The sequence below is a fragment of the Danio rerio genome, chromosome 12 (genome assembly GCF_052040795.2).
Source record: "Danio rerio strain M-AB ecotype USA chromosome 12, GRCz13ab, whole genome shotgun sequence".
NCBI lineage: Eukaryota > Metazoa > Chordata > Actinopteri > Cypriniformes > Danionidae > Danio > Danio rerio.
In genome coordinates, this window is record NC_141032.1 from 39,332,230 (window position 1) to 39,355,225 (window position 22,996).

General features: G+C 36.4%; 3 protein-coding genes across 5 annotated transcripts in view; all 3 read left to right on the forward strand.

Moving 5' to 3' along the window:
* unk (unk zinc finger) overlaps positions 1-22,996 on the forward strand; it is a 449,165-nt gene that overhangs the window by 422,024 nt on the left and 4,145 nt on the right. The window lies entirely within an intron of this gene.
* LOC147834535 (uncharacterized) overlaps positions 1-22,996 on the forward strand; it is an 83,409-nt gene that overhangs the window by 20,627 nt on the left and 39,786 nt on the right. The window lies entirely within an intron of this gene.
* LOC108179108 (uncharacterized) lies at positions 12,927-18,341 on the forward strand. The gene is made up of 11 exons (XM_087276828.1): positions 12,927-13,229; positions 14,132-14,258; positions 14,361-14,604; positions 14,711-14,984; positions 15,089-15,266; positions 15,389-15,465; positions 15,569-15,749; positions 15,860-16,093; positions 16,218-16,389; positions 16,473-16,621; positions 16,760-18,341. The coding sequence occupies exons 5-11, from the start codon at positions 15,101-15,103 to the stop codon at positions 16,927-16,929; spliced, it is 1,149 nt and encodes a 382-aa protein (XP_087132954.1). The 5' UTR covers positions 12,927-13,229; positions 14,132-14,258; positions 14,361-14,604; positions 14,711-14,984; positions 15,089-15,100; the 3' UTR covers positions 16,930-18,341.

Genomic DNA, 22,996 nt, shown 5'->3' on the forward strand with positions numbered 1-22,996 from the left:
GGCTATCAATAAGGCACAGTTATAAATAATTAACAAACTATTAACCTTTATTTAACAAGTCATTTGTAACTCATGAACTAACAGTTTATTAATGATCTATAAACTAGTTATAATGGATAGTTATTCTAAATGTTACTGAAACGTCTTAATAATGAGCCGTTTCGGTGCGACGTCGATACAAAACTCGATCACTGCCCAATTGTTGCATGCACAAACCCAGGAAAAATTGAAACACAGTAGAAAATCATGGTTGAATCAAATCATGAAGACGCCGTGCTCAGCTGGATATTATTGGAAGCGTGAGGAAAAAGAGTTAGTGTTATTTTCTCTACTCAAAGACGAAACTGTGAAGAGTCAGTGGTTGAAGTTTATTTTTGCAATAATACCTCAACATTATCGACCCAGCCTTGTGCTGTGTTCCTTGGAATCTACACACTTACAACGGGGGAATCGTCAGCCATTTGTTAAAGGAAGGATCAGAAAAGACTATTGATTAGGGGGGTTGAAATTATGAAAGAATTGAAAGTGAAAGAAAGTTGTAACAAAATCGGACTCCCCTTCATGTGCACGCGCATTTTGAAGCGCCTGCAGTTAAACTCACAGCGGTTTATCATGGCACTTTTATCGATCATTTTTTTCCACAATTGACAACAAGAACAAACATAAAAGCATTGTCTTATTGGCAAGAAGCATCTAATTATGTTCAATATAATTAAAAATGCCAAATAAGATGAATTTATACCCCATTTTAAAAGTATAACATAGTCTAAAATTAAGTGCAGTGTGGGGGTGAGAGGGGGAAGTGTTTCGATGAAACCAGGTTATGTTGTGGTTCTGTGACTGCTGGTGTTGGTTGCTGTATGGTTAAAAACTAGGTTAATTTTGATTTAAATAAATGAAATAAAATATGAATGTAATATTTTGGGCGTTTTGGACAGCTTTTGGGCTGGAAAAAGTCAGCTATACCTGTTGTAGCTGTAACACTGATGACATGAACCGTCAAAAACCATTTACTCTGAAAGGGTAAACTACTCAGAAATTGTGAATAAAATTGACTAAATAACTTCGCTTAAGAGCTGTTGACACCCATGTTTTTTCTGTCTAGAACACAAACATCCAAGTGTGCTAGTTTAAATAAGTCAAATATTGTAGTAATTACACTATTTTATATTATATGTTATACGTTTTATAATTTTATAACGTTTAATAGTCAATTGGTGATTTGTTGTGCTTTGGTGACCCTTGATAAAACAGGGAATAAGCCAAAGGTTTTGTTCTCTAAAGAAATTATTGTTGTAGTTTTCAAATATTAAACACACTCACTCACTTTGAGTGTGGTTTGAGCCTGGTTTCTCTTGAGTTTTTTTTTTCCTTTACTTTCGTCAATTGGTAAAGTTTTGTTCCTCGCCACTGTCACCACTGGCTTGCTTGGTTTGGGACTTGTGGAGCTGCACATTGATGGATTTGCTCTTCAGTGTTTGGACTTTCAGCATTGAAAATTAAACCACACTGAACTGAAACAAACTGAACTTTGAAAACTGGACTGACACAGTGTTAATTTATTAGAACTTCTGTGTTAAGTTGCTTTGATACAGTTTACCTTGTAAAAGCGCTAAAAACATTGAGTGTATAATATTTGCAAAACAACAACAATAATTTCTTTAGAAATCATAACCTTTGTGGATCTACAACTAGTTTCTAATCATCTTACAGTTTTTTACAATTGCTATGACACTTTTTTCAATACATTTAACAAGTTTCCTAAACTCTTAACACGGTTAGCACAACATCCGTCTTCGTGGGCTATACAATTAACACATTTCTTGTTGCTTTGACACAAAATGCATCCAGTTAACACAAATTTAAAATGCTTTAACTTCTTTTACACACAAGCACAACCAAGAACAAAACATTGTAATTTCGTAGTCCAATTTACCAATGCTTTCACACAGTATGTCAGAACAGATAACATCATGTTCTAAACAGAACCTATATAGGCTAAAGCCAAAGTGAACAGCTGTTCATATTGTCAATTGAAACACAAATACATTCCCTGTGTGTGTGTGTGTGTGTGTGTGTGTGTGTGTGTGTGTGTGTGTGTGTGTGTGTGTGTGTGTGTGTGTGTGTATACTGTATATGACAGCTCCCATCTCCCATATGAACATGCTTCCCATCTAGAAAGCACACTCATGTGTTGAGATTTTTCAAATCACATGATCATATGTATGTTCTAAAAAAGGACTCATAAGGTTTTTGAAAGGAACAGTAAGCACATTGCAAAACTCCGTCACCAATACGTCCAGATAAGGTTATGCAATACAGTGATTACTTTATGCACAGTCTGTTTTGCAGTAAATGACTCAATAAACCTGGCATTCATTAGTACATACATTAGCTATAGTACAGTGAACCATTTACACTGTGTCTAATTAATTTTAGAGAGTCATGAAGTTGGAGGTCAATCAAGTCCCACATGAAATTATCTATGTTGACGAGACTGGCTTCAACTTGGCGAAAAGGCATCGCCGTAGGAGAAACATAATAGGCCAAAGGGCCATCGTTACCATGCCGGGCCAGAGAAGAAATCGGGCAAATGCAGAAGACCAGGCAGAATAGAAAATTACTTTGTTTTTTTTATTATAATTGCGATGGTTTTCTGTTTGTATATCTAGCAGTGATGTCCTTTTGCAAATAAAGTCTGTACTGCAGCAATTCTGTGTCTGTATTTTTTAAAATCAACTATAAATTTTATAAAGCAATTATTTTCTTTATTTTTGTATTGAATCTTTGCAGTAAAAGAACGAAAATGCCTGCATTTTCTAAACCAACAAAATGAAAATGTAAAGAGGCTTTAAATATAAGGGCAGAGCTGACACGTAAACTAATGCAGTTTCTGTAATTTTAGCTGATGATAGTGTTTTTATTGTCAGTGTTTTCTGATTGACTGAATGTTTCTGTTGGAAGAGAACATGTGTTAGTGTTTTGAACAATTATGTCATTTTGAAACATGTTTGCAGTGTTTTGTTAGACATGGTGTAGTGTGTTAGTTTATTATTGTATTTTGAAAAGAAGTTTAGAAGTTTAGTTCACAATGTGTGATTTTGAGCATGAAATTAACTGTTTTGTCAATTGTTTGTTTTAGGTGTGTTGCTGCGTTAAGAGTTTAGCAAACTTGTTAAATGTATTGAAAAAACTGTCATAGCCATTGTAAAAAACTGTAATGTATTTAAGATGGCTTTTTTATTAAGTTAGTTTTCTAAAGAATTTGAATTATTATTGTGTTTTGATTTGATTTAATCGGGGTAAAGAAGATTGAATTGGGAATATAACTTTTTTTCTGAGGTATTAAAAAAAAAAAAGAAAGAAAATGACGGCACGGTGGCTCAGTGATTAGCACTGTCACCTCACAGCAGGAAGGTCACTGATTTGATTCCCAGCTGGGCCAGCTGGCATTTCTGTGTGGAGTTTGCATGTTCTTTCTGTGTTCGCGTGGGTTTCCTCTGGGTGCTCGGGTTTCCCACACAGTCCAAAGACATGTGCTAGGTGTAATGAATTAGCTAAATTGGCCGTAGTGTATAAGTGTATACATGAGAGTGTATTGATGTTTCCCAGTACTGGGTTGTCACCAGAAGGACATCTGCTGTGTAAAATATATGCTGGATAAGTTGGCAGTTCATTCTGCTGTGGTGACCCCTGATAAAAAAGGGACTAAGCCGAAGTAAAATGAATCAATGAATGACAGTTAAAAACTGAAAAATTGTGTGTGTGTGTGTGTGTGTGTGTGTGTGTGTGTGTGTGTGTGTGTGTGTGTGTGTGTGTGTGTGTACTTGCTTATGTCCAAAATGAGGACTTTCGCCAGAGTACACACCAGTAAAATGAGGACCACCTTGACAAATGAGGACTTTTTCTTGGTCCTCATTTGTCTGACCATATAGCAGTATTCAGCATGCTTCAAAATGGTGTCCTGGCTTAAAATCTCACTTGTCCTCAAAATGCACTTTTACATGATTTGTGTATCTAAGTGTGTATCCCCCCACCCCAAAAGTGTGTATAACACAGCGCCCTCTAGGAGAACTGCAATGACGCAATGATACACACTTTTGGGATCTGGCCAATCAGAAAGATACAAGGAGGATGTCACGCCCCCTATTGATCTGACGAATCAGAGGCGAAGTGCGTAAAAATAAAGATGGCGGCAGCAAGTTACTATGGTTACTTCACAGAATAAAAGAGACAGTATAAATAAAATTGCACTTTAATTAGTATTTAAATGAAAATGACCAAACTGCGTCAAGAAAGCCTTATATTAGGTGTCCTTAAGCACGGTATTTTATTCTAGGTTTATATCGTACTGTTTCTGCGCAGATCGCGTTGTATCCCCGAGGGAACGGACAACACGGAAGTACAGTATGTAACTTAGTTTAGGCTGTACAGTAGCAGATCCGAGGAATACTGTGGCATAATAGCGCGAAACGGCCCGCGAGAGCGACACGCAACAGAATCAAACGTTTTCCTGGTTTGTGTGTTCTTTGAACTGTCTGTCTGTCCTACACTGTCAGCGACCGCACCGCGCACCTCCCCCGCCCGCAGCTACGCTCCCTCCGGCTACAAAGAGCTCAGCTGCCCGGGAACGAAAGGAGGAGAGGAGCTCCGAGTCCAACCGGGAGGAAATTAGGCAGAATATAATATATAATTTGATGTATATCCGTGTATAATAAATGGTATCATCACTTGGAAACTTTTTGTATACATGTTTAACTTTTTTTCCAGAGTTCTGTTTATCTAAATACATGTTAATAAGTATTTGTTTAAGTTAAGAAAGCTAAAATGCCCGGTTTAAATCATTTATAAAGAATAAAAAGTGTATTGTTTATATTTCCTTTGCACTGAGATTTATATATATTATAAATAGTATGAGTGTATAAATTTCTTATTGAGTAATTTAATTACATTTTAGATAAAGATAAATATAATCAGTGATGGGAGTATAGTCCAAAATAATCAGTTAACTTACTGTAACGAAATCACATAATGAATATATATTTTTTCTAAAACTTAAAAAATGTAAAGAAATAAAATAAAAAATACTTCAAGCCTTTTTATTTCATTCAAATGTAAACAATGAATTAAGACAGTTGCCAGTTCTGTGTTTAATATATAGTTAAATCACTTGGAAACTTTTTATATGTTTAACTTTTTCCAGAGTTCTGTTTGTTATCTAAATAACATGTTGATAATAAAGTATTTGTTTAAGTTAGGGAAGCTAAAAGGCCAGGTTTAAATTATATTTAAAGAATAAAAAGTGTTTGTTTTATATTTCCTATGCACTGAGATTTATAGAGATTCTGATAGTATTGAGTGAAGTGATTACATTTCTTCTTGAGTAATTTAATTACATTTTAGATATGGTAGAAAAGCAATTTACAGCCTTTTTAAAATGCTCAGACACTAAACGTGAGAACTGACACAGACTCACTGAAACTCTTCACTCTTACCTTATTAACACCAATTCTACAAAACTACAAGTCCATTGCTGTAGTGTATTTGTGGATATTTGTTTGTGTGTTCAGTTACTAGTTTCAAGAAATATTAATAAGTATTCTGGAAGAGCTGTAAATACAACTTTAATGTTGTTGTAATTCATTACTTTTTAAAAATCATTTACCCAACACTGATAATAATAATGTATTAATATGACATGCATTTTATATTTTTCAGCCAAATTCTCAATGGAATAAAGCCATGGTCTTTCTGTAATAACTTAAGTTCAGGCAGTTTCAGACACTCTTTACACAAAAGTCTAAACAGATGTGTGCCCACTATAACAGATTTGAACTGTGATGCTCTTGTTACAAAACACCAAACAGAAAGAGTGTCAGTTTAAAAAAAAATAAAACACTTGGAATGATACGATAGCTGTATGAATGTGTGCCAGTTCTGTATTATTTTTTTCACAGGTGCATGTGCAAAATATGAGCCAGAATAGACACAGGTGTTACAAATTTAGATATGAACAATGGCGACAACCTGAAAAGAGGGAAGGAAAAGGAGGATGAAAGAGCCTGATCAGCCTGGTCAGAGGGTAGGCCTCAGACTGAGCTCTGTATGAAGACAGTCAGTCTCTCATTGACAGAAGTTTCAGTTGCCTTACTTTGCATTCACTGTTTCTATTAAACTTGTGCTTTTTGCATAATGAGAGTGCTGAATACACCGATATTGTGATTTCACCTAGTGGAACATGTTCTTGGATCAACATTTCACATGTGTGAAACTCTTCCTGGAAGGCTACAGGTCACAGTTCAGCTTTACTTCAATGAAACACCCCTGATCAAACTAATTGAGTCCTCCAGGCTTGTTTGAAACAGACATTATAATAGATAGCTAGATGCCCCATTAACAAGCCTTGATATCACTTTTATGAACTTGAAAAGTAGAACTTTATTATAACTAATTCAATGTTTGGTACAACAACTATACCGTTTTTCCATGAAGAGCTTTTACTGTGGGACAGCTATTTAGAGCCGTTTATACACTATATGCATTACAAAAAACTAAACTCATAACAAAATTAATTATGGGATGTCGATCTCTGCTCTGTCCACTTTTTTGATGTGGAAAATTCAACTCTACAGTTTAACAAAGTGACTTTTACTGATATTTCAGTATTTGAATGATAAAGTGTATAAGAAATAATATCTAGAGAAATACGTCTGTAAAATAACAGGAAATGTACTGGCAGCTTATTACAAGCTAGTTTAAATTGGATATACAACACCAACCCAGACAATAGATCACTTTAAACCAGGGGTGTCCAAACTTGGTTATGGAGGGCCACAATCCTGCTGAGTTTAGCTCCAACAGACCTGCCAGGACGTTTTTTTTTTTTTTTTGACACCATAAAATTATAATCAGTTAAGAAAATATACTGTTCTTATATTTTATATCAGGCAAAACAGCAGCTCCTCTGTTCAGTTGCCTCTGTTTATAGAGCAGTCATAACCGGATTAACCTCGTTGACTTATCGGAACAACGGACTGAAGCGGACCATGAGGCGTTTAGCTTTCTATTACAATGTCTATGGTTTGAAACCTAAAGGTTTGTTGAAGCAGGCTGGGAACTAAACTGTGCAGGGCTGTGGCTCTCCAGGAACTGAGTTTGACACCCTTGACCTGTTGAACCTGGAACAACATTTCTATTAGTCAATCAGATTGATGAATAAGTTCACATTTTATGTTAAGGTTGATTTACATTGAGGGTTACATGCTTCTACATCATTGTTGTACGACTAATCATCCTCTCTGATATTGAGAATAGTTTACAGTTATGGCTAGGTTTATGCCGACAAGAAGTTGTCTAACAGCAAGAAGGTCGCTGGTTCGAGTGTCATCTGGGCCAGTTGGCATTTCTGTGTGGAGTTTGCATGTTCTCCCCGTGTCGGCGTAGGTTTCCTCCACAGTCCAAACCCATGCGCTATAGTGGTACTGATCAACTACATTAGCAGTAGTGTATTAGTGTGAGTGAAAATGATGGGCCCACTGTATGAAACATATGCTAGAGTAGTTAGCGGTTCATTCTGCTGTGGCGACCCCTGATAAATTAGTAACTATGCTGAAGGACAGTGAGTGAGTGAATGAGTGAGTGAGTGAGGTTTAGGGGTAGGGATTAAGCAGTGGCGTTGCGGATGGGCCTGCTGTATGAAACATGCCAGAGTAGTCAGCGGTTCATTCCGCTGTGGCGACCCCTGATAAATCAGTAACTATGCTGAAGGACAGTGAGTGAGTGAGTGAGTGAGTGAGTGAGTGAGTGAGTGAGTGAGGTTTAGGGGTAGGGATTAAGCAGTGGCGTTGCGGATGGGCCCGCTGTATGAAACATGCCAGAGTAGTTAGCGGTTCATTCCGCTGTGGCGACCCCTGATAAATCAGTAACTATGCTGAAGGACAGTGAGTGAGTGAGTGAGTGAGTGAGTGAGTGAGTGAGGTTTAGGGGTAGGGATTAAGCAGTGGCGTTGCGGATGGGCCCGCTGTATGAAACATGCCAGAGTAGTTAGCGGTTCATTCCGCTGTGGCGACCCCTGATAAATCAGTAACTATGCTGAAGGACAGTGAGTGAGTGAGTGAGTGAGTGAGTGAGTGAGTGAGTGAGTGAGGTTTAGGGGTAGGGATTAAGCAGTGGCGTTGCGGATGGGCCCGCTGTATGAAACATGTCAGAGTAGTTAGCGGTTCATTCCGCTGTGGCGACCCCTGATAAATCAGTAGCTATGCTGAAGGACAGTGAGTGAGTGAGTGAGTGAGTGAGTGAGTGAGTGAGTGAGTGAGTGAGTGAGTGAGTGAGGTTTAGGGGTAGGGATTATGCAGTGGCGTAGCGGATGGGCCTGCTGTAGGAAACATATGTCAGAGTAGTTAGCAGTTCATTCCACTGTGGCGACCCCTGATAAATCAGTAACTATGCTGAAGGATAGTGAGTGAGTGAGTGAGTGAGTGAGTGAGTGAGTGAGTGAGTGAGTGAGTAAGTGAGTGAGTGAGGTTTAGGGGTAGGGATTATGCAGTGGCGTAGCAAATGGGCCCGCTGTATGAAACATGCCAGAGTAGTTAGTGGTTCATTCCGCTGTGGCGACCCCTGATGAATAAGTAACTATGCTGAAGGATAGTGAGTGAGTGTGTGAGTGTGTGAGTTAGGTTTAGCGGTAAGGATTAGGCAGTGGCGTAGCCGATGGGCCCGCTGTATGAAACATTCCAGAGTAGTTAGAGGTTTATTCTGCTGTGGCGACCCCTGATAAATCAGTAACTATGCTGAAGGACAGTGAGTGAGTGAGTGAGTGAGTGAGGTTTAGGGGTAGGGATTAAGCAGTGGCGTAGCAAATGGGCCAGCTGTATAAAACATGTCAGAGTAGTTAGTGGTTCATTCCGCTGTGGCGACCCCTGATAAATCAGTAACTATGCTGAAGTGAGTCAGTGAGGTTTAGGGGTAGGGATTAGGCAGTGGCGTAGCGGATGGGCCCGCTGTGTGAAACATATGCCAGAGTAGTTAGAGGTTCATTCTGCTGTGGCGACCCCTGATAAATCAGTAACTATGCTGAAGGACAGTGAGTGAGTGAGTGAGTGAGGTTTAGGGGTAGGGATTAAGCAGTGGCGTAGCAAATGGGCCCGCTGTATAAAACATGTCAGAGTAGTTAGTGGTTCATTCCGCTGTGGCGACCCCTGATAAATCAGTAGCTATGCTGAAGGACAGTGAGTGAGTGAGGTTTAGGGGTAGGGATTAGGCAGTGGCGTAGCGGAAGGGCCAACTGTATGAAACATGTGCCAGAATAGTTAGCGGTTCATTTCGCTGTGGCGACCCCTGATAAATTAGTAACTATGCTGAAGGACAGTGAGTGAGTGAGTGTGTGAGGTAGGTTTAGGGGTAGGGATTAGGCAGTGGCGTGGCGGATGGGCCCGATGTAGGAAAAATATGTCATAGTAGTTAGCGGTTCATTCTGCTGTGGTGACCCCTGATAAATTAGTAACTATGCTGAAGGACAGTGAGTGAGTGAGTGAGTGAGTGAGGTTTAGGGGTAGGGATTAGGCAGTGGTGTAGCAGATGGGCCTGCTGTAGGAAACATGCCAGAGTAGTTAGCAGTTCATTCCGCTGTGGCGACCCCTGATAAATCAGTAACTATGCTGAAGGATACTGAGTGAGTGAGTGAATGAGTGAGTGAGTGAGTGAGTTACTAGAGATTGATTTTATCACTGGTGATACTGTGTCAAACCAGTTCTGGAAGCTCAAATTAGTACGATCAGATGTGTTTAGAGGTTAAATTGAGGGTCTGCTGTCCCCTCACTTTTATTTACTTAAAAAACATATAATAAAAATGTGTATGTGATCTATCAAGCATGTAGTTTGTATTTCATTTTTTTACTATATAAGTTGGCAGTTCATTCCGCTGTGGCGACCCCATGAATGAATGAATGAATGAATATATATAGTAAAAAAAAAGAAATACAAACTACATGCTTGATAGATCAGGAATCCCTGTTTTTATATCAGTTGTTTATTATTAATAAATAAATATATAATAAATAAAGAAATGTATTAATTTGTTTGGAGATTAAATTTAAGTGCATTGTTATCAAAGAAATCGGGTTTTCTAAAAAAAAGTCAAATGAAAAGAGCATGTTTAATGTGAAACAAATATGTGAAAACTTCAACACGTGGATGCATACATTTAGCAAAGTCCAAGTTGAAGTGTGTTACCTGCTGCAGCTCCCCTCCCCCACCCCTCTGTTCGTGTGTATGTGTGTGTGTGTGTTTGTGTTTTAAGCACCCATCCCCCACTGTCAACTCACAGAAGCCTCAAGAGAGCTGCCCTGGGGTAGACTACGACTATAACAATAATATTAAATTAGTTTGTAAATGTAATTCAAGTTTACAACACCTATCAGGTTTCCCCTCACTTTTATTTTACTTAAAAAAAAATAAATATATATATAGTAATAAAAACATGTTTGATGGATCAGGAAGCATGTTGAAAACATGCCTTAAGATTGTGTTAAAACGCTAAAAATCTCTGTTTTTATATCAATTGTTTTTATTAATTAATAAATTATATATATATATAATTTATTTATTTGTTTGGAGATTAAAGTGCACCATCAAAGAAATCGGATTTTCTAAAAAAAAAAGTCAAATGAAAAGAGCATGTTTAATGTGAAACAAATATGTGAAAACTTCAACACGTGGATGCATACATTTAGCAAACTCCAAGTTGAAGTGTGTTACCTGCTGCAGCTCCCCTCCCCCACCCCTCTGTTCGTGTGTATGTGTGTGTGTGTGTCTTGAGCACCCATCCCCCACTGTCAACTCACAGACGCCTCGTGAGAGCTGCCCTGGGGTAGAGACTATGACTATGATGACGACGACAATAATATAAAATTAGTTTGTTAACGTAATTCTAGTCTACAACACCTATCAGGTTTCCCCTCACTTTTTTTTACTTTAAAAATATATATATATTTTTATTTTATAATTATTTTTTATTATATATATATATATATATATATATATATATATATATATATATATATATATATATATATATATATATATATTTATTTACTTATTTGGAGATTAAATTAAAGTGCACCATAATCAAAGAAAATCAGGTTTTCTAAAAAAAAAAGTCAAATGAAAAGAGCATGTTCAACATAAAACAAATATGTGAACACTTCAACACGTGGATGCATACAACTCCAGTTGAACCTGCTGCAGTTTCCCTCCCTCACCCCTCCCCCACCCCTCTGTTCGTGTGTATGTGTGTGTGTGTTAAGCACACATCCCCACAGCGCCTCATTCAACTCATGAACGCGCGGCATTTGCAAACACGTGCTAATGACGCAATCAATTGGAGACGCCTTTTCCCGCGAACTCATCTCTCCTGGGAGAGCAGGTAAATCAATTTATGTATTTAAATGCATAATTACTGCTTACACGACAAAACAATGCCTTTGTCAGATGTATGTTTAGTGCTTATATTCCTTTGTCGATTATATTTGTTGAAATGTATTTAATAGCAATGTTAGCTGTATACTGTTTAACACACTACATTTCTGTTGATCAAAATAGTGCTTGCGTGTGCTTGTGTGGTTGCCCCAAAAATAAAATCTTTATTTTTTGTTTAATATGGTGATTATTTTAAATTACTTTAAGTAAATAAGCCTTTTAATGATGTTAATTAGCTTGCCCAAACGCACAGAACATTATATATATATGTATATATATATATATATATATATATATATATATATATATATATATATATATATATATATATATATAACGTCTTTATTATATCAAAGTATATATAATTTTGAGGTGTGTAAAGTTACAAAAACATATAAAATGGTTCATGTGGGTCTAGCCCTGTTTTCAGTCTAAATAACAATGTATTTATAGCTTTGTTTAACTAATTTAGGAAAATTAATCTTGGATGTGATTTACATCCTACCTATTCTGTTTTTAATTACATTATGATTTAATTTCTGATTTAAATTTTTAGATAGAAGTACATTACTAGATCTACTGTATGTGAAATCATTTAGGTTCAGCAGAACAATAGACAATATATAAAATGTATTATGCTATTATTATTATGTTATTTATTAGCATAATATAATTTATTATATTTATTTTTTCGTAAAGTCTTTATAGGAAACATGCCCTTTGTCTTCATGCTGGGATTAAGAAAAAACAGAAAGCGTAAAATACCTCAAGAGGATGCAGAACATTACATTTGTTGTAAAAGTGACAAACCTGCAAGTGCAATTCATCAACAATTACAAAGGTAAGTTATACTCACAAACACTCTATCTCTCTGATAATGAACATGTACAATATTGACATTATGGGAACTCAAAATACATTGAATAATTATTTATTATGTAAACTTTTACAGTTCTTTTTAGTAAAATCCATGTTGTGTTGCAGTGGTATTGTTAACAGTGCAACATTCTAAGAGACTTAATTGTTTTTCAATAATATTTTCAAGTTCATATGGCCTACTACAGGTTGATATATTAACTGAAACTGTTACTAAAATTTAAAACATTTATAGGTCAGTTGTACTGTACATTAACTCTGTGTAAGAAGGCTTCAATAGTAAACATTAGTTAATTAAAAGTATTGGTAAAGTTTAAAGGGCACCTATTGTAAAAAATCTTCTTTTCAAGCTGTTTGGACAGATCTGTGTGTTGGTATAGTGTATAGACCATCATACTGGGGTGATATGAACACACCCAGTCCTTTTTTTTCAATTTCACTACAAAAAAAAGGGTCGGCCAATTGGAGCTGTTTTGAAATCGATCGCACCATTACGTAGGTGTGCGATTCCCCCCGCCCACCGAATTGATTGACAGCTGCGCGTATTAACATATCCTGAGTTTGCCGTTTCCGCCATTATCAGCGTGAACGTCGAAGCGATGCCACCGAGAGAACACCCTTGTGCTATTTTAGGATGTAAGGCTCAGCACAAGAGCCTTCACCGTCTTCCTGCAAATGAGCAACAGAGGCTTAAGTGGCTGAGTTTTATCTTTGAAGACAAGGTGCCTGAAAATGTACCAAAACTGTTGTATGTTTGCGCTAACCACTTTAGCGTAGACTGCCTCGAGAACGCGGGACAATACAACTCCGGATTCGCGAGTAAATTGTTTTTGAAAACTGGATCAGTTCCTACAATACGTGATCCTGCCTCACTTCAAGTAAGTATTACATTTTATGTACTTCTAGCCTTAGCATTCTAATTATGATAAGCCGATGAATAGCATCTGCGGCTAAAGTAGCTTCGGATGTTTGTTTGCAAGTGTTTACCTCTTATTGTGCTTTTCAAAAACAGTCTAAATACTCGAAGCTGCAAATGGTAGTGTGTACATGAAGGGGGTTTAGCCATTAGAAACAGAAACCGTAGAAAAATAGCAACATTGTAAAAAGCAGTACCACTGGCTAACGTTACAGCTAAAGTTTGTTGTTGTTAAATGTTTGTTGTACTGTAATGGTAAGCCGAAATGAATAGCATCTAAAAGTTAAAAGCAGCCAAAGTTGCTTCGGATGTTTGTTTGCACGTGTTTACTGCTATTATGCTTTTCTAAAACAATCTAAATAATCGAAGCTATAAGTGGTAGTGTGTACAAGAAGGGCTTTTAGCCATTAGAAACAGAAACCGTAGAAAAATATAAACATTGTAATAAAGCAGTAACCAGTACTGGCTACAGCTAAAGTTTGTTGTTTATGTGGGATGTTTGTTGTAATGTGTATACTGTAATGTTAAGCAGAAATGAATAGCATCTGCGGCTAAAGCTACTTCGGATGTTTGCGCGTTTACAGCTATTGTGCTTTTCTAAAACAGTCTAAATACTCGAAGCTTTAATTGTTAATGTGTCCATAAAGGGGTTTTAGCCATCAGAAACAGAAACGGTAGAAAAAATTAAACATTGTAATAAAGCATTACCACTGACTAAGTTACAGCTAAAGTTTGTTTTGTATGTGGGATGTTTATTGTAATTTTTTCGCTGTACTTGCACGTGGTCTGCAGTTGTTTACAATAAGATCGGTATGTTTTAATCAAATAAAGGTCATTTTAAAAAAATTATGTTTTCTTACAAAGGCCACGACGTCGACAAAGAGCAACAAGGTGGATGTTTGTTGCCAGACAGAACCATTTCACACATCTTTACACAGTGTTGGTACCCAGTTGTCTTTTAGGACGCTTCAGGCTAAACGCAGGAGTACAAGTAAGTTAAAATTTCTCAGTTTATTTTAAGTTGCTGCATTAGAAACGTGTTTTATTATCTTCATAAACGTGCAATGAGATTAATCATAAAATTACACTATAGGTGTCCAGACAACAGTATCCAGTTTTGAACTGACTGTACCATCAGCATCCTCTACTGCGTTTATGACTTCGACACCCCTCAAACCTTCACTAAAAAGACCTCGTCTGGAGCTGGAGGAGGAGAAGGAGGAAGAAGAAGAAGCCGAAGAGACTTTGACAGAGTCAAAAATTATAGCCCAAGACTCGGATGTGAGATTTGACCCTGCAGAGGAATGCACATCTGCAACTGAACCAACAGACTTGTCGTGAGTTTATGCATTATGTAAATTATTTGAAAGATTGTGTATTGTCATCATAACATTCATCATCATTTTTTTTTTATTATGTACATGTGTATATTTATTTTTACAGAATCCAAGAATGCCCAGTTCATAACATTGCCAAGTTCATTGTCTATGAAACATGCCTCATGGAGCTCTTCAGTGACTGCCCAGTGTGTCAAAGGAGATGTGATGTAAAGTCACAAAGGCTTGGGACATTTCTGAGCGTACAGCAAGTCTGCCCACACTGCGAGTTTGTAAGAAAATGGAACAGTCAGCCAATTATTGGTAGTACTCCAGCTAGCAACCTGCATCTTTCTGCTGCAGTCTACTTGAGTGGTGCATAATTTTTTGTAGTTGAAAAGGTAATTATCTATCAAAATTTATCACATTTCTTTTAGAAACATAATATAAATTTTGTCACAGGGTGCATGCACATTGTACTAAAAATTCTCCTCTCTGTTGTCAGGTATTTGCTGCCATGAAACTACACATTTTTAAATATGATTCATTTCGTTGTCATGCAAGACTTTGCATTGAACCTGCTATTGTCCACAAGTGGAGAAATTGGCAGAGTGAAATGCTAGAACAGCTCAGTCGAAGAGAGAATGTGATTGTTGGAGGAGATAAGAGGGCTGACTCCCCAGGTATTTAGTCAAAAGATTTCATTTCTAATTCAATACAGTCTAATAAAAAAAATAAATATGAAATACATTACAATTATTCCAAAAATGTGTTTGAAATAATTATGTACGGTTTGTTCTTGAAGGTCACTCGGCCAAGTATGGGAGTTATACAATGATGGACCTTGCAACTAACACAGTGGTCGACCTACAGTTAGTCCAGGTAATACAGAAAACTGTTATGTGAACTAGCATAATTTTTTGGATGGAAAATGTGTGATTTTTTTTTTTATATATATTTTTTTTCCTTATTTAAAATTTTATAGAGTAATGAGGTGGGCGGCAGTTACCATATGGAAAAAGAAGGCCTAAAGAGAAGCCTAGACCTGTTGGATGCCCGCGGTGTTCGTCTGGAATGCATCATCACAGACCGACATCCTCAAATACAGAAATATCTCAGGGATCGAAATGTTACTCAGTTTTACGATGTGTGGCATATCGAGAAAGGTATGTAATGTAGCAGTTATTAATTTACTTAAGATTAAATTGCTATTTACAGTTCTTACATGTTTATTATTATTTTTGTGTTGATGTCTTTTTTTTCCTTTAATTTCCAGGAATTTCCAAAAAACTGGACAAGATATGCCAGATAAAGGGGTGTGAGAAGTTGCGTAAATGGTTGCGTAGCATCAAAAACCACATCTACTGGACTGCTGCATCATCCACAACAGGTCCTGAAAGAGTGGCAAAGTGGACCTCTATCTTAAACCATGTACATGAAGACCCCAATTTTCCGGCTTATCTGCATCCGCAACGGATAAGCAGAGACAAGAACAAATGGCTGTCGGCTGGTAAGTTGTATACAGACAAATAAAATATTCTTTGCGATTAAAACTAATGCAAAACAGAGCTTGTTTCTTTGTTCAGATTTGTTTTTGATTCAGACTCTAATACCTTAAATTTTTGCTTGTTTAGCAACGATGCCATTCTACAAGCTGGAGAAAGTTCTCGCTAACAAGAGAATATTGAAGGATGTGGCCAAGCTAAGTCCTCACCACCAGGCGTCAACTGTTGAAGCTTTCCACAGCGTCCTACTGCGGTTTGCACCCAAAAATGTGGTATTCCCATTTCTGGGGATGCTATGCAGGTAAAGCCAATGATCAGAAATTAATATTTACAATACCATACAGTCTTGTCATGGTACGTCATTTACATTTTTCTTTTTGTTAGGTTGTACTTGGCTGCACTGCATTACAATGAAAATGCCGGGCGTCCCCAGGCCACATCAGCAACTGGTAAACCTATTTACAAGCTTGCCTTTCCAAAGGCAAAGAAAGGAGAGTATAGGGTCCGAGAAGTGAAGACACAGCAAACTTTCGGTATGTATATAAATGTTTATAGTATTATTAATAATTCAATAAATAAAAAAAATAATTGCACTTTACATTCACAATGACAACTCACTACTCCAAAATACAAAATTAAGTTACTAAAGAGATAACTGTTATATTGCACAGGTTATGTAAAAGAGCTGCTGGACCTCATCTTCAACCAAGTGTTTGTGGACCCATCACCCTATGTTGATGAAGTGTTGGGAATTCACATACCACCTGCTCTATCATCAGCCTGCGATCTACCTGAGATGGAGGAGGCTATCTCCAGCAGGGTGACCCGCTTCAATCAATAGCTATCCTAAAACCCACATAGCTGCCCTGCTCTTCAGGAAACTGTCTCCGAATCTTCAGCACCACACAGGCAGGAATCACAACACGGACTCTCCGCCCGAGGAAACCCCAACACCAGCTTACAAAGCTCCGATAAGCCAAAAAGCGGCACTGTCCAACAGAGACATAATAATGAAACATTGTTTTAGAAATTGCACTACAATTTGAACTTGGGAGTTATCACATATACATTTTTATTTTTAATAAAATAACTAGCTTTAACAACATTTCAGAAGTAATATTTTGTTTATTCAACTGCCAATGTTTGATATGTTTATGTGTTTGTAGATATACTGTACTTTCTAATGTTCATGGACAATTGTATTTCATTCAACAAAGTGACAACTTGAAGTTTATATTTTATATTTGCACAAGGATACATTTTATATTTGCCATCACATTTTAATTTATACTTATATATAAAGTTTTTATATGACTAAGGAATTGAAGCATCTTTTCTGAAGTGTTGATGTTTCTATGCCATACTGATTTTTATATATTTTAAGAGTTTATATATTAATGTTTAGTGAAATTAAAATTATTTTTCAATAAAAAGTACATGCATTACTCAGCCTTTTATGAAGTCATTCAAATTGTCATCTCAGAAATAGCAGCAACAAAAAAGGTACGTATTTTATTTTTATTGACATTGAGGTAAAGTTGGTTTTTATATTCAGATATTCGGACATTCTCCTTAATAGTATCATTTCTGTAAAGTATTCTTTGCAAATTCAAAATAGGGAAATCGTATTAGCAGCAAATGACAAAGTACAACATTGTTTACAGTCAAGTAGATCGTGTTAATGTTGTTTACAAGTCATACTTGCATGCTAAATCCGATCGATTGTTTAAACTACCATGGTAAACAATACAGGGACTCCTGAATGTGCGGATATAAAACCAACTTTATCGCTATTGTATTGACTACACAGCGTTAATGTGCTTAAAAAGAAAGCGAGCATGCAGATCATGAACAAGGTAACCTGCTGTTCTTTCTATTTATTTAAACTCACTTTTGCACTCCACGAAGTCGCAGGGGACCATAGTCTGCTTTGTATATATTCGATGCATTTTGCAAGGAATAAATATTGAAGCAAACGGGATCCATTCCTGGATGCTCCGTCATGCACGAGGGTTGCAATTCCAGTTGATCCATTCGTCTTCTAACCTTATTACACGACACAGTTATGCTGTTTATTATCTCATTCGATGTCTTTAGAGCAGCAACGTAAACTGGAAATTTACCTGCGGTATCTCCCAGCAGCATACATTTTCAGCCTCAGTTGGCATTTTTTCACAATTGCCACACGAGCACCTGCCAATATTTGTCAACGTCAATATTCATGAATTACGAATAAATCATACCAATGCAAAATTTATCTTTGTAGATATCTTTATGTATTGTCTGTTTGACGTAACGCATGACGTTCGCGAACTTTATCAAACAAATCACGGATGGTGCATGCATAGTTACATAGCGGCTGAAAAAGTATACAACGACATAAAATATTTTGTATGTACCACTCTGACACATTCTGGCACATTCGGATTATAGATTCCTCAACAGTCGACTCTGCTTGATCTGTGTCCGAGTCTGTGTCAAATATGTATGAATTGTGTTCCTCTCACTCATGATGACTCTTACTGTCTGCCTCTGTGACGCGGTGCACAAAGCAGACGCGCTCTTGGCTCCGCCCCCTTGTTACGTTGGGCGGGCAGTCAAAACTCATTATAATGTTAAACAACACACCCCAAAACAGCAACCCGTGTACACGCCTCTAAATTTAGACTTTTTAACACAGCATAATAACAATATCTGAATTGCGTTTTGATCTGAACCTACATTGGCACACTCAGAAGAACCATAATATTACTATTAAATCTCAAAAAAGGGCTAAAATATGTGCCCTTTAATGTTAATCTTAGGTGATGATAATTTCTTAATGCTGATGTATGTGTTAAAATTATAGTAATCTGATTACAATCGTTTTACTAAAGTTAGTCGTTTTACTAAATGGGGATAATAACTAATAATATTCAGTTGTATTATTTTATCCTATATTAGCACAGTAACTGTAATGAATCTGGCTTTTTTCTCCCTGTTGACTTTAATCCATTAATTTTATTTTAAAGTGTTACCTGTTGTACTTTATCATACTTTTGCAATTAAATTGGGTTGAAACATTTATTAACTCTGAACATGTATATACAACAAAGCACTACATTAATTATTTTTGCTATTATAATTGTTAAAGTAACCAATGCCAACCATACACACACTTAAATTAGTTTTTAATGTATCTGTAATGTTGTAAAATATTTTACAGATTACCAGACTTTTAATTTTCAGCCAGGCACTCCAATGGCTTCCAATGACATCTTTCCATTTCAAAATTGTCACGTTTAAGATCTGATCTCTTTAAAAATCAGTAATCTTCACTACCTGTTATATTTATGATATGAAGTGGGTTTCAGATCGGACAAGAAGCACTGCATTAAAGTCCATTTCCCCCCGCCATGTCTTTAAAATATGACAGTTTTTTTACCCTGTATTTTGGTTGTTGCTAGATCAGATATGGTTGCAGCCGAAAGTTAACGAAAACTATTTATATTATTTCTTAAATTTCACATTTGTTGTATTTTATTAACGTCTATCCCCACCCCAACCCTAAATCCAACTGTCACAGTAACGTAAAAACAGTAGTTGTATTGAGTATTATTTATGCTGCTATTTATTAAAATACCCAATACATTTTATTTTTTAAAGCCTACCTTCACCCCAACCTTAAACCCAACCGTCACAGTACTGTAAAAATATTCATTATTGTTATACATTCATTCATTCATTTTCTTTTCAGCTTAGTCCTTTTATTAATCTGGGGTCGCCACAGCAGAATGAACCGCCAACTATTCCAGCATATGTTTTACACGGCGGATGCCCTTCCAGCTGCAACCCATCACTAAGAAACCCACACACATTCATTCACACTCATACACTTCAGACAATTTTTATCTTAGCCAGTTCACCTGTACCACATGTCTTTGGACTGTGGGGGAAACCGGAGCACCCCGAGGAAACCCACGCGAATACAGGGAGAACGTGCAAACTCCACACAGAAACACCAACTGACCCAGGCTTGAACTAGCGACCTTCTTGTTGTGAGGCGACAGCACTACCTACTGTGCCACTGCGTCGCCTATTATACAGTGTCATAAAAATGCTGCTATATGGATGTGCATAGCACATACCAGCCGGCCACGTATTCGATTTAGACTTTACCCAGTATTTTCAATGGAATTTCTGCGCTAGCCTTTTGCTATACTGACGGCGCTAGTGGTTATACCATCGTTCATCTAATTTTACGCTTGAACAACTAAATGAATGCTTTAGTCTGTTTAACTGAATGTATTGTAATAACATTACAACATTGATGATGTACAAACAACTTTGTGAAATTGAAAATATCCACATTAAGCTATCACCGGAAGTTTATCGTTGGCTTTAAAACTCTAGCTGTGCAGAGAGCCCATTGTGCATAAACAATTTTGTTCCAAATCCCCGTTAATATCTAATCTTTGTGCTAACAAACAATAGCGAACACAGTTGGGCAAGTTACTTCCAAAATGAAATGCATTACAGTATATATATATATATATATATATATATATATATATATATATATATATATATATATATATTAAAAGTTACTGCCATTTCTTTTTTTGTAATTGGTTACATGACAATATTAATATCTCAGAAATGCATTACACTACTTTTGTATTACTTTTAGGTTACTTTAACCAAAATACCCACAGAAGTACGACTCTAATGAATTAAAGTATTAATTTTCAATAGTATGTCTATGTTTTCAAATACATTTAGCTATATATTGTAATTATTCAGAGAATTGTTTGTTTGCACAAGGAGTCTGACAACAGCCAGTGCTCCACACAGAGATCTGGTCATTTATTTGACATATTTTCTTTTAAATATATATTCATAGTGCTTCATCTTTTACACATTTATATATATGACTGTGTAACCTTAATCACTTCTGGGGATGGGGACTTTTTACAGTAAAAGGTAGCAATTTTATTTTATCCAATAAATGCATTGATAATATCCACAGATTTTTAAATAGTCAATCAAATGAACTTAAACTATTAAAATTGCAACAAACATTTGTTTTGGCCCAAACTACAAAAACAAACAAATTTAAAACTAGTTTAAACACACTGGTTTAATCATCTGTACATGTCATTATAACTATATTGTATAAATATTATTTCAAAGACCTACATCATGCTAACAATTAAAAGCTGAATGACATGACATAACAGGCGATTGCCCTCTGAGTGCACCTGAAAAGACATTAATGACACTTCTCATAAAGCTTGAGAAGCATACAGGACAAGTAGAACAATTAGTTCAAATAAAAACACAAAAGTCTGTAGAATTTAATGCAAACTCAAAAAATGCAATTATGAACCAATGATAATTAATTTTCAACAAACTGCAGCTAATGAACGTCTTTTGTTTAGGAGGATGAGTTTTCACCACTGAAGCTTTATTCAGAGGGGATTTTGTTCTTGAGTACAAGTTTGGGTGGTGAGTATGATTAGCCGAAAGGTTATTAAATATGTTTAGATGTGGTTAAATAAGTGAGCAAATAAGCAAACATAACACTGCCGTGCCCCTATGCCAGGGATCACCAAACTTGTTCTTGGAGGGCCGGTGTTCTGCTGATTTTAGCTCTAACCCTAATCAAACACACCTGAACAAGCTAAACAAGGTCTTACTAGGTATACTTGAAACACCCAGGCAGGTGTGTTAAGGCAAGTTGGAGCTAAACCCTGCAGGGCACTGGACCTCTAGAAATAAGATTGGTGACCCCTGGCCTATGCTATAGTATCATGATAGGTGATCTCAAAGGCGGATGACATGAAAATTGTGTATCACCCAACAATAATGTCCAAGCACTGCACAACTCTGAACAAGTTCGACCCACGCATGTGCAAGGCAGGCAATTCTGTAATCTATCAGCTTAAATATATCGGCCATATTTTGATATCAGACTGATGACCATAACATAAAAAAAAAGCATTTATCGGCTGATATTGATATGGCCGATAATATATTATGCGTCTCAAAATTTAAGTATTTCTGATTCTGATCATTCTGATTACAATCAGTTCCCATATTTGATTGCAATTTCATAAAAAATGTTCCTCACAGACATAAAAAATATTTTACAGGAATTGAGAAGTGAAATGTAAATTAACACTTCTAATCAAATCTGTAGTTTTTAGTGAAATAATTAGCAAGTTTTAAAATAGAATTAATTCTCGATACTATTGTTAACACCTCTTTGAAGATGGTCACAGAAAAAAAATAGTACATCTTAAATGTATAAACTTTAAAAATTGTTTGTATTTTATGCTTAGTGATTGTTTTATGTTTTACAGCATGGATGCATCGAAAGAAGATGGGTCTTAAGGGAGACTTGTAAATGATGACCACAAAGCTCCTAACTGCAAAATGAAAATCATATCTTTGCTGTGTGCAACATACTTCCAGGAGAAGATATAACCTACAATTATGGAGATTCTGGTTATGGTGAGTAGGGGTCAGTAGTATGAGTCTACAGAAATCAGTAGGTTCACTTACCAATTGTCTATATTATGAAACATAAAATTCAACCATAATTATACGGATGCTTTATTCTGTAATATTGACAGTCAAAATAGCAATACTGACTGACATGTATAAGTAGAAAGTCTGGTCAGAAGGAATATACAGGGTTTCCGCGGGGTCTTAAAAATTCTAAAATTAAAAAATCGAAATTTAAGGCCTTCAAAAGTCCTAAATTCACTGTTCTAAGTCTAAAATATTTTTGCACAGGTCTTATTTTTGCGATGTCCATGTAACGCTACATCTAAAACTCATTTAAATTCTTTTTTTGTTGTTGTTGCTAGGTTTTCAGGGTGTTGTAGCTCTTTATTTCACTAGTCCAATTGTAATTTGCGTTA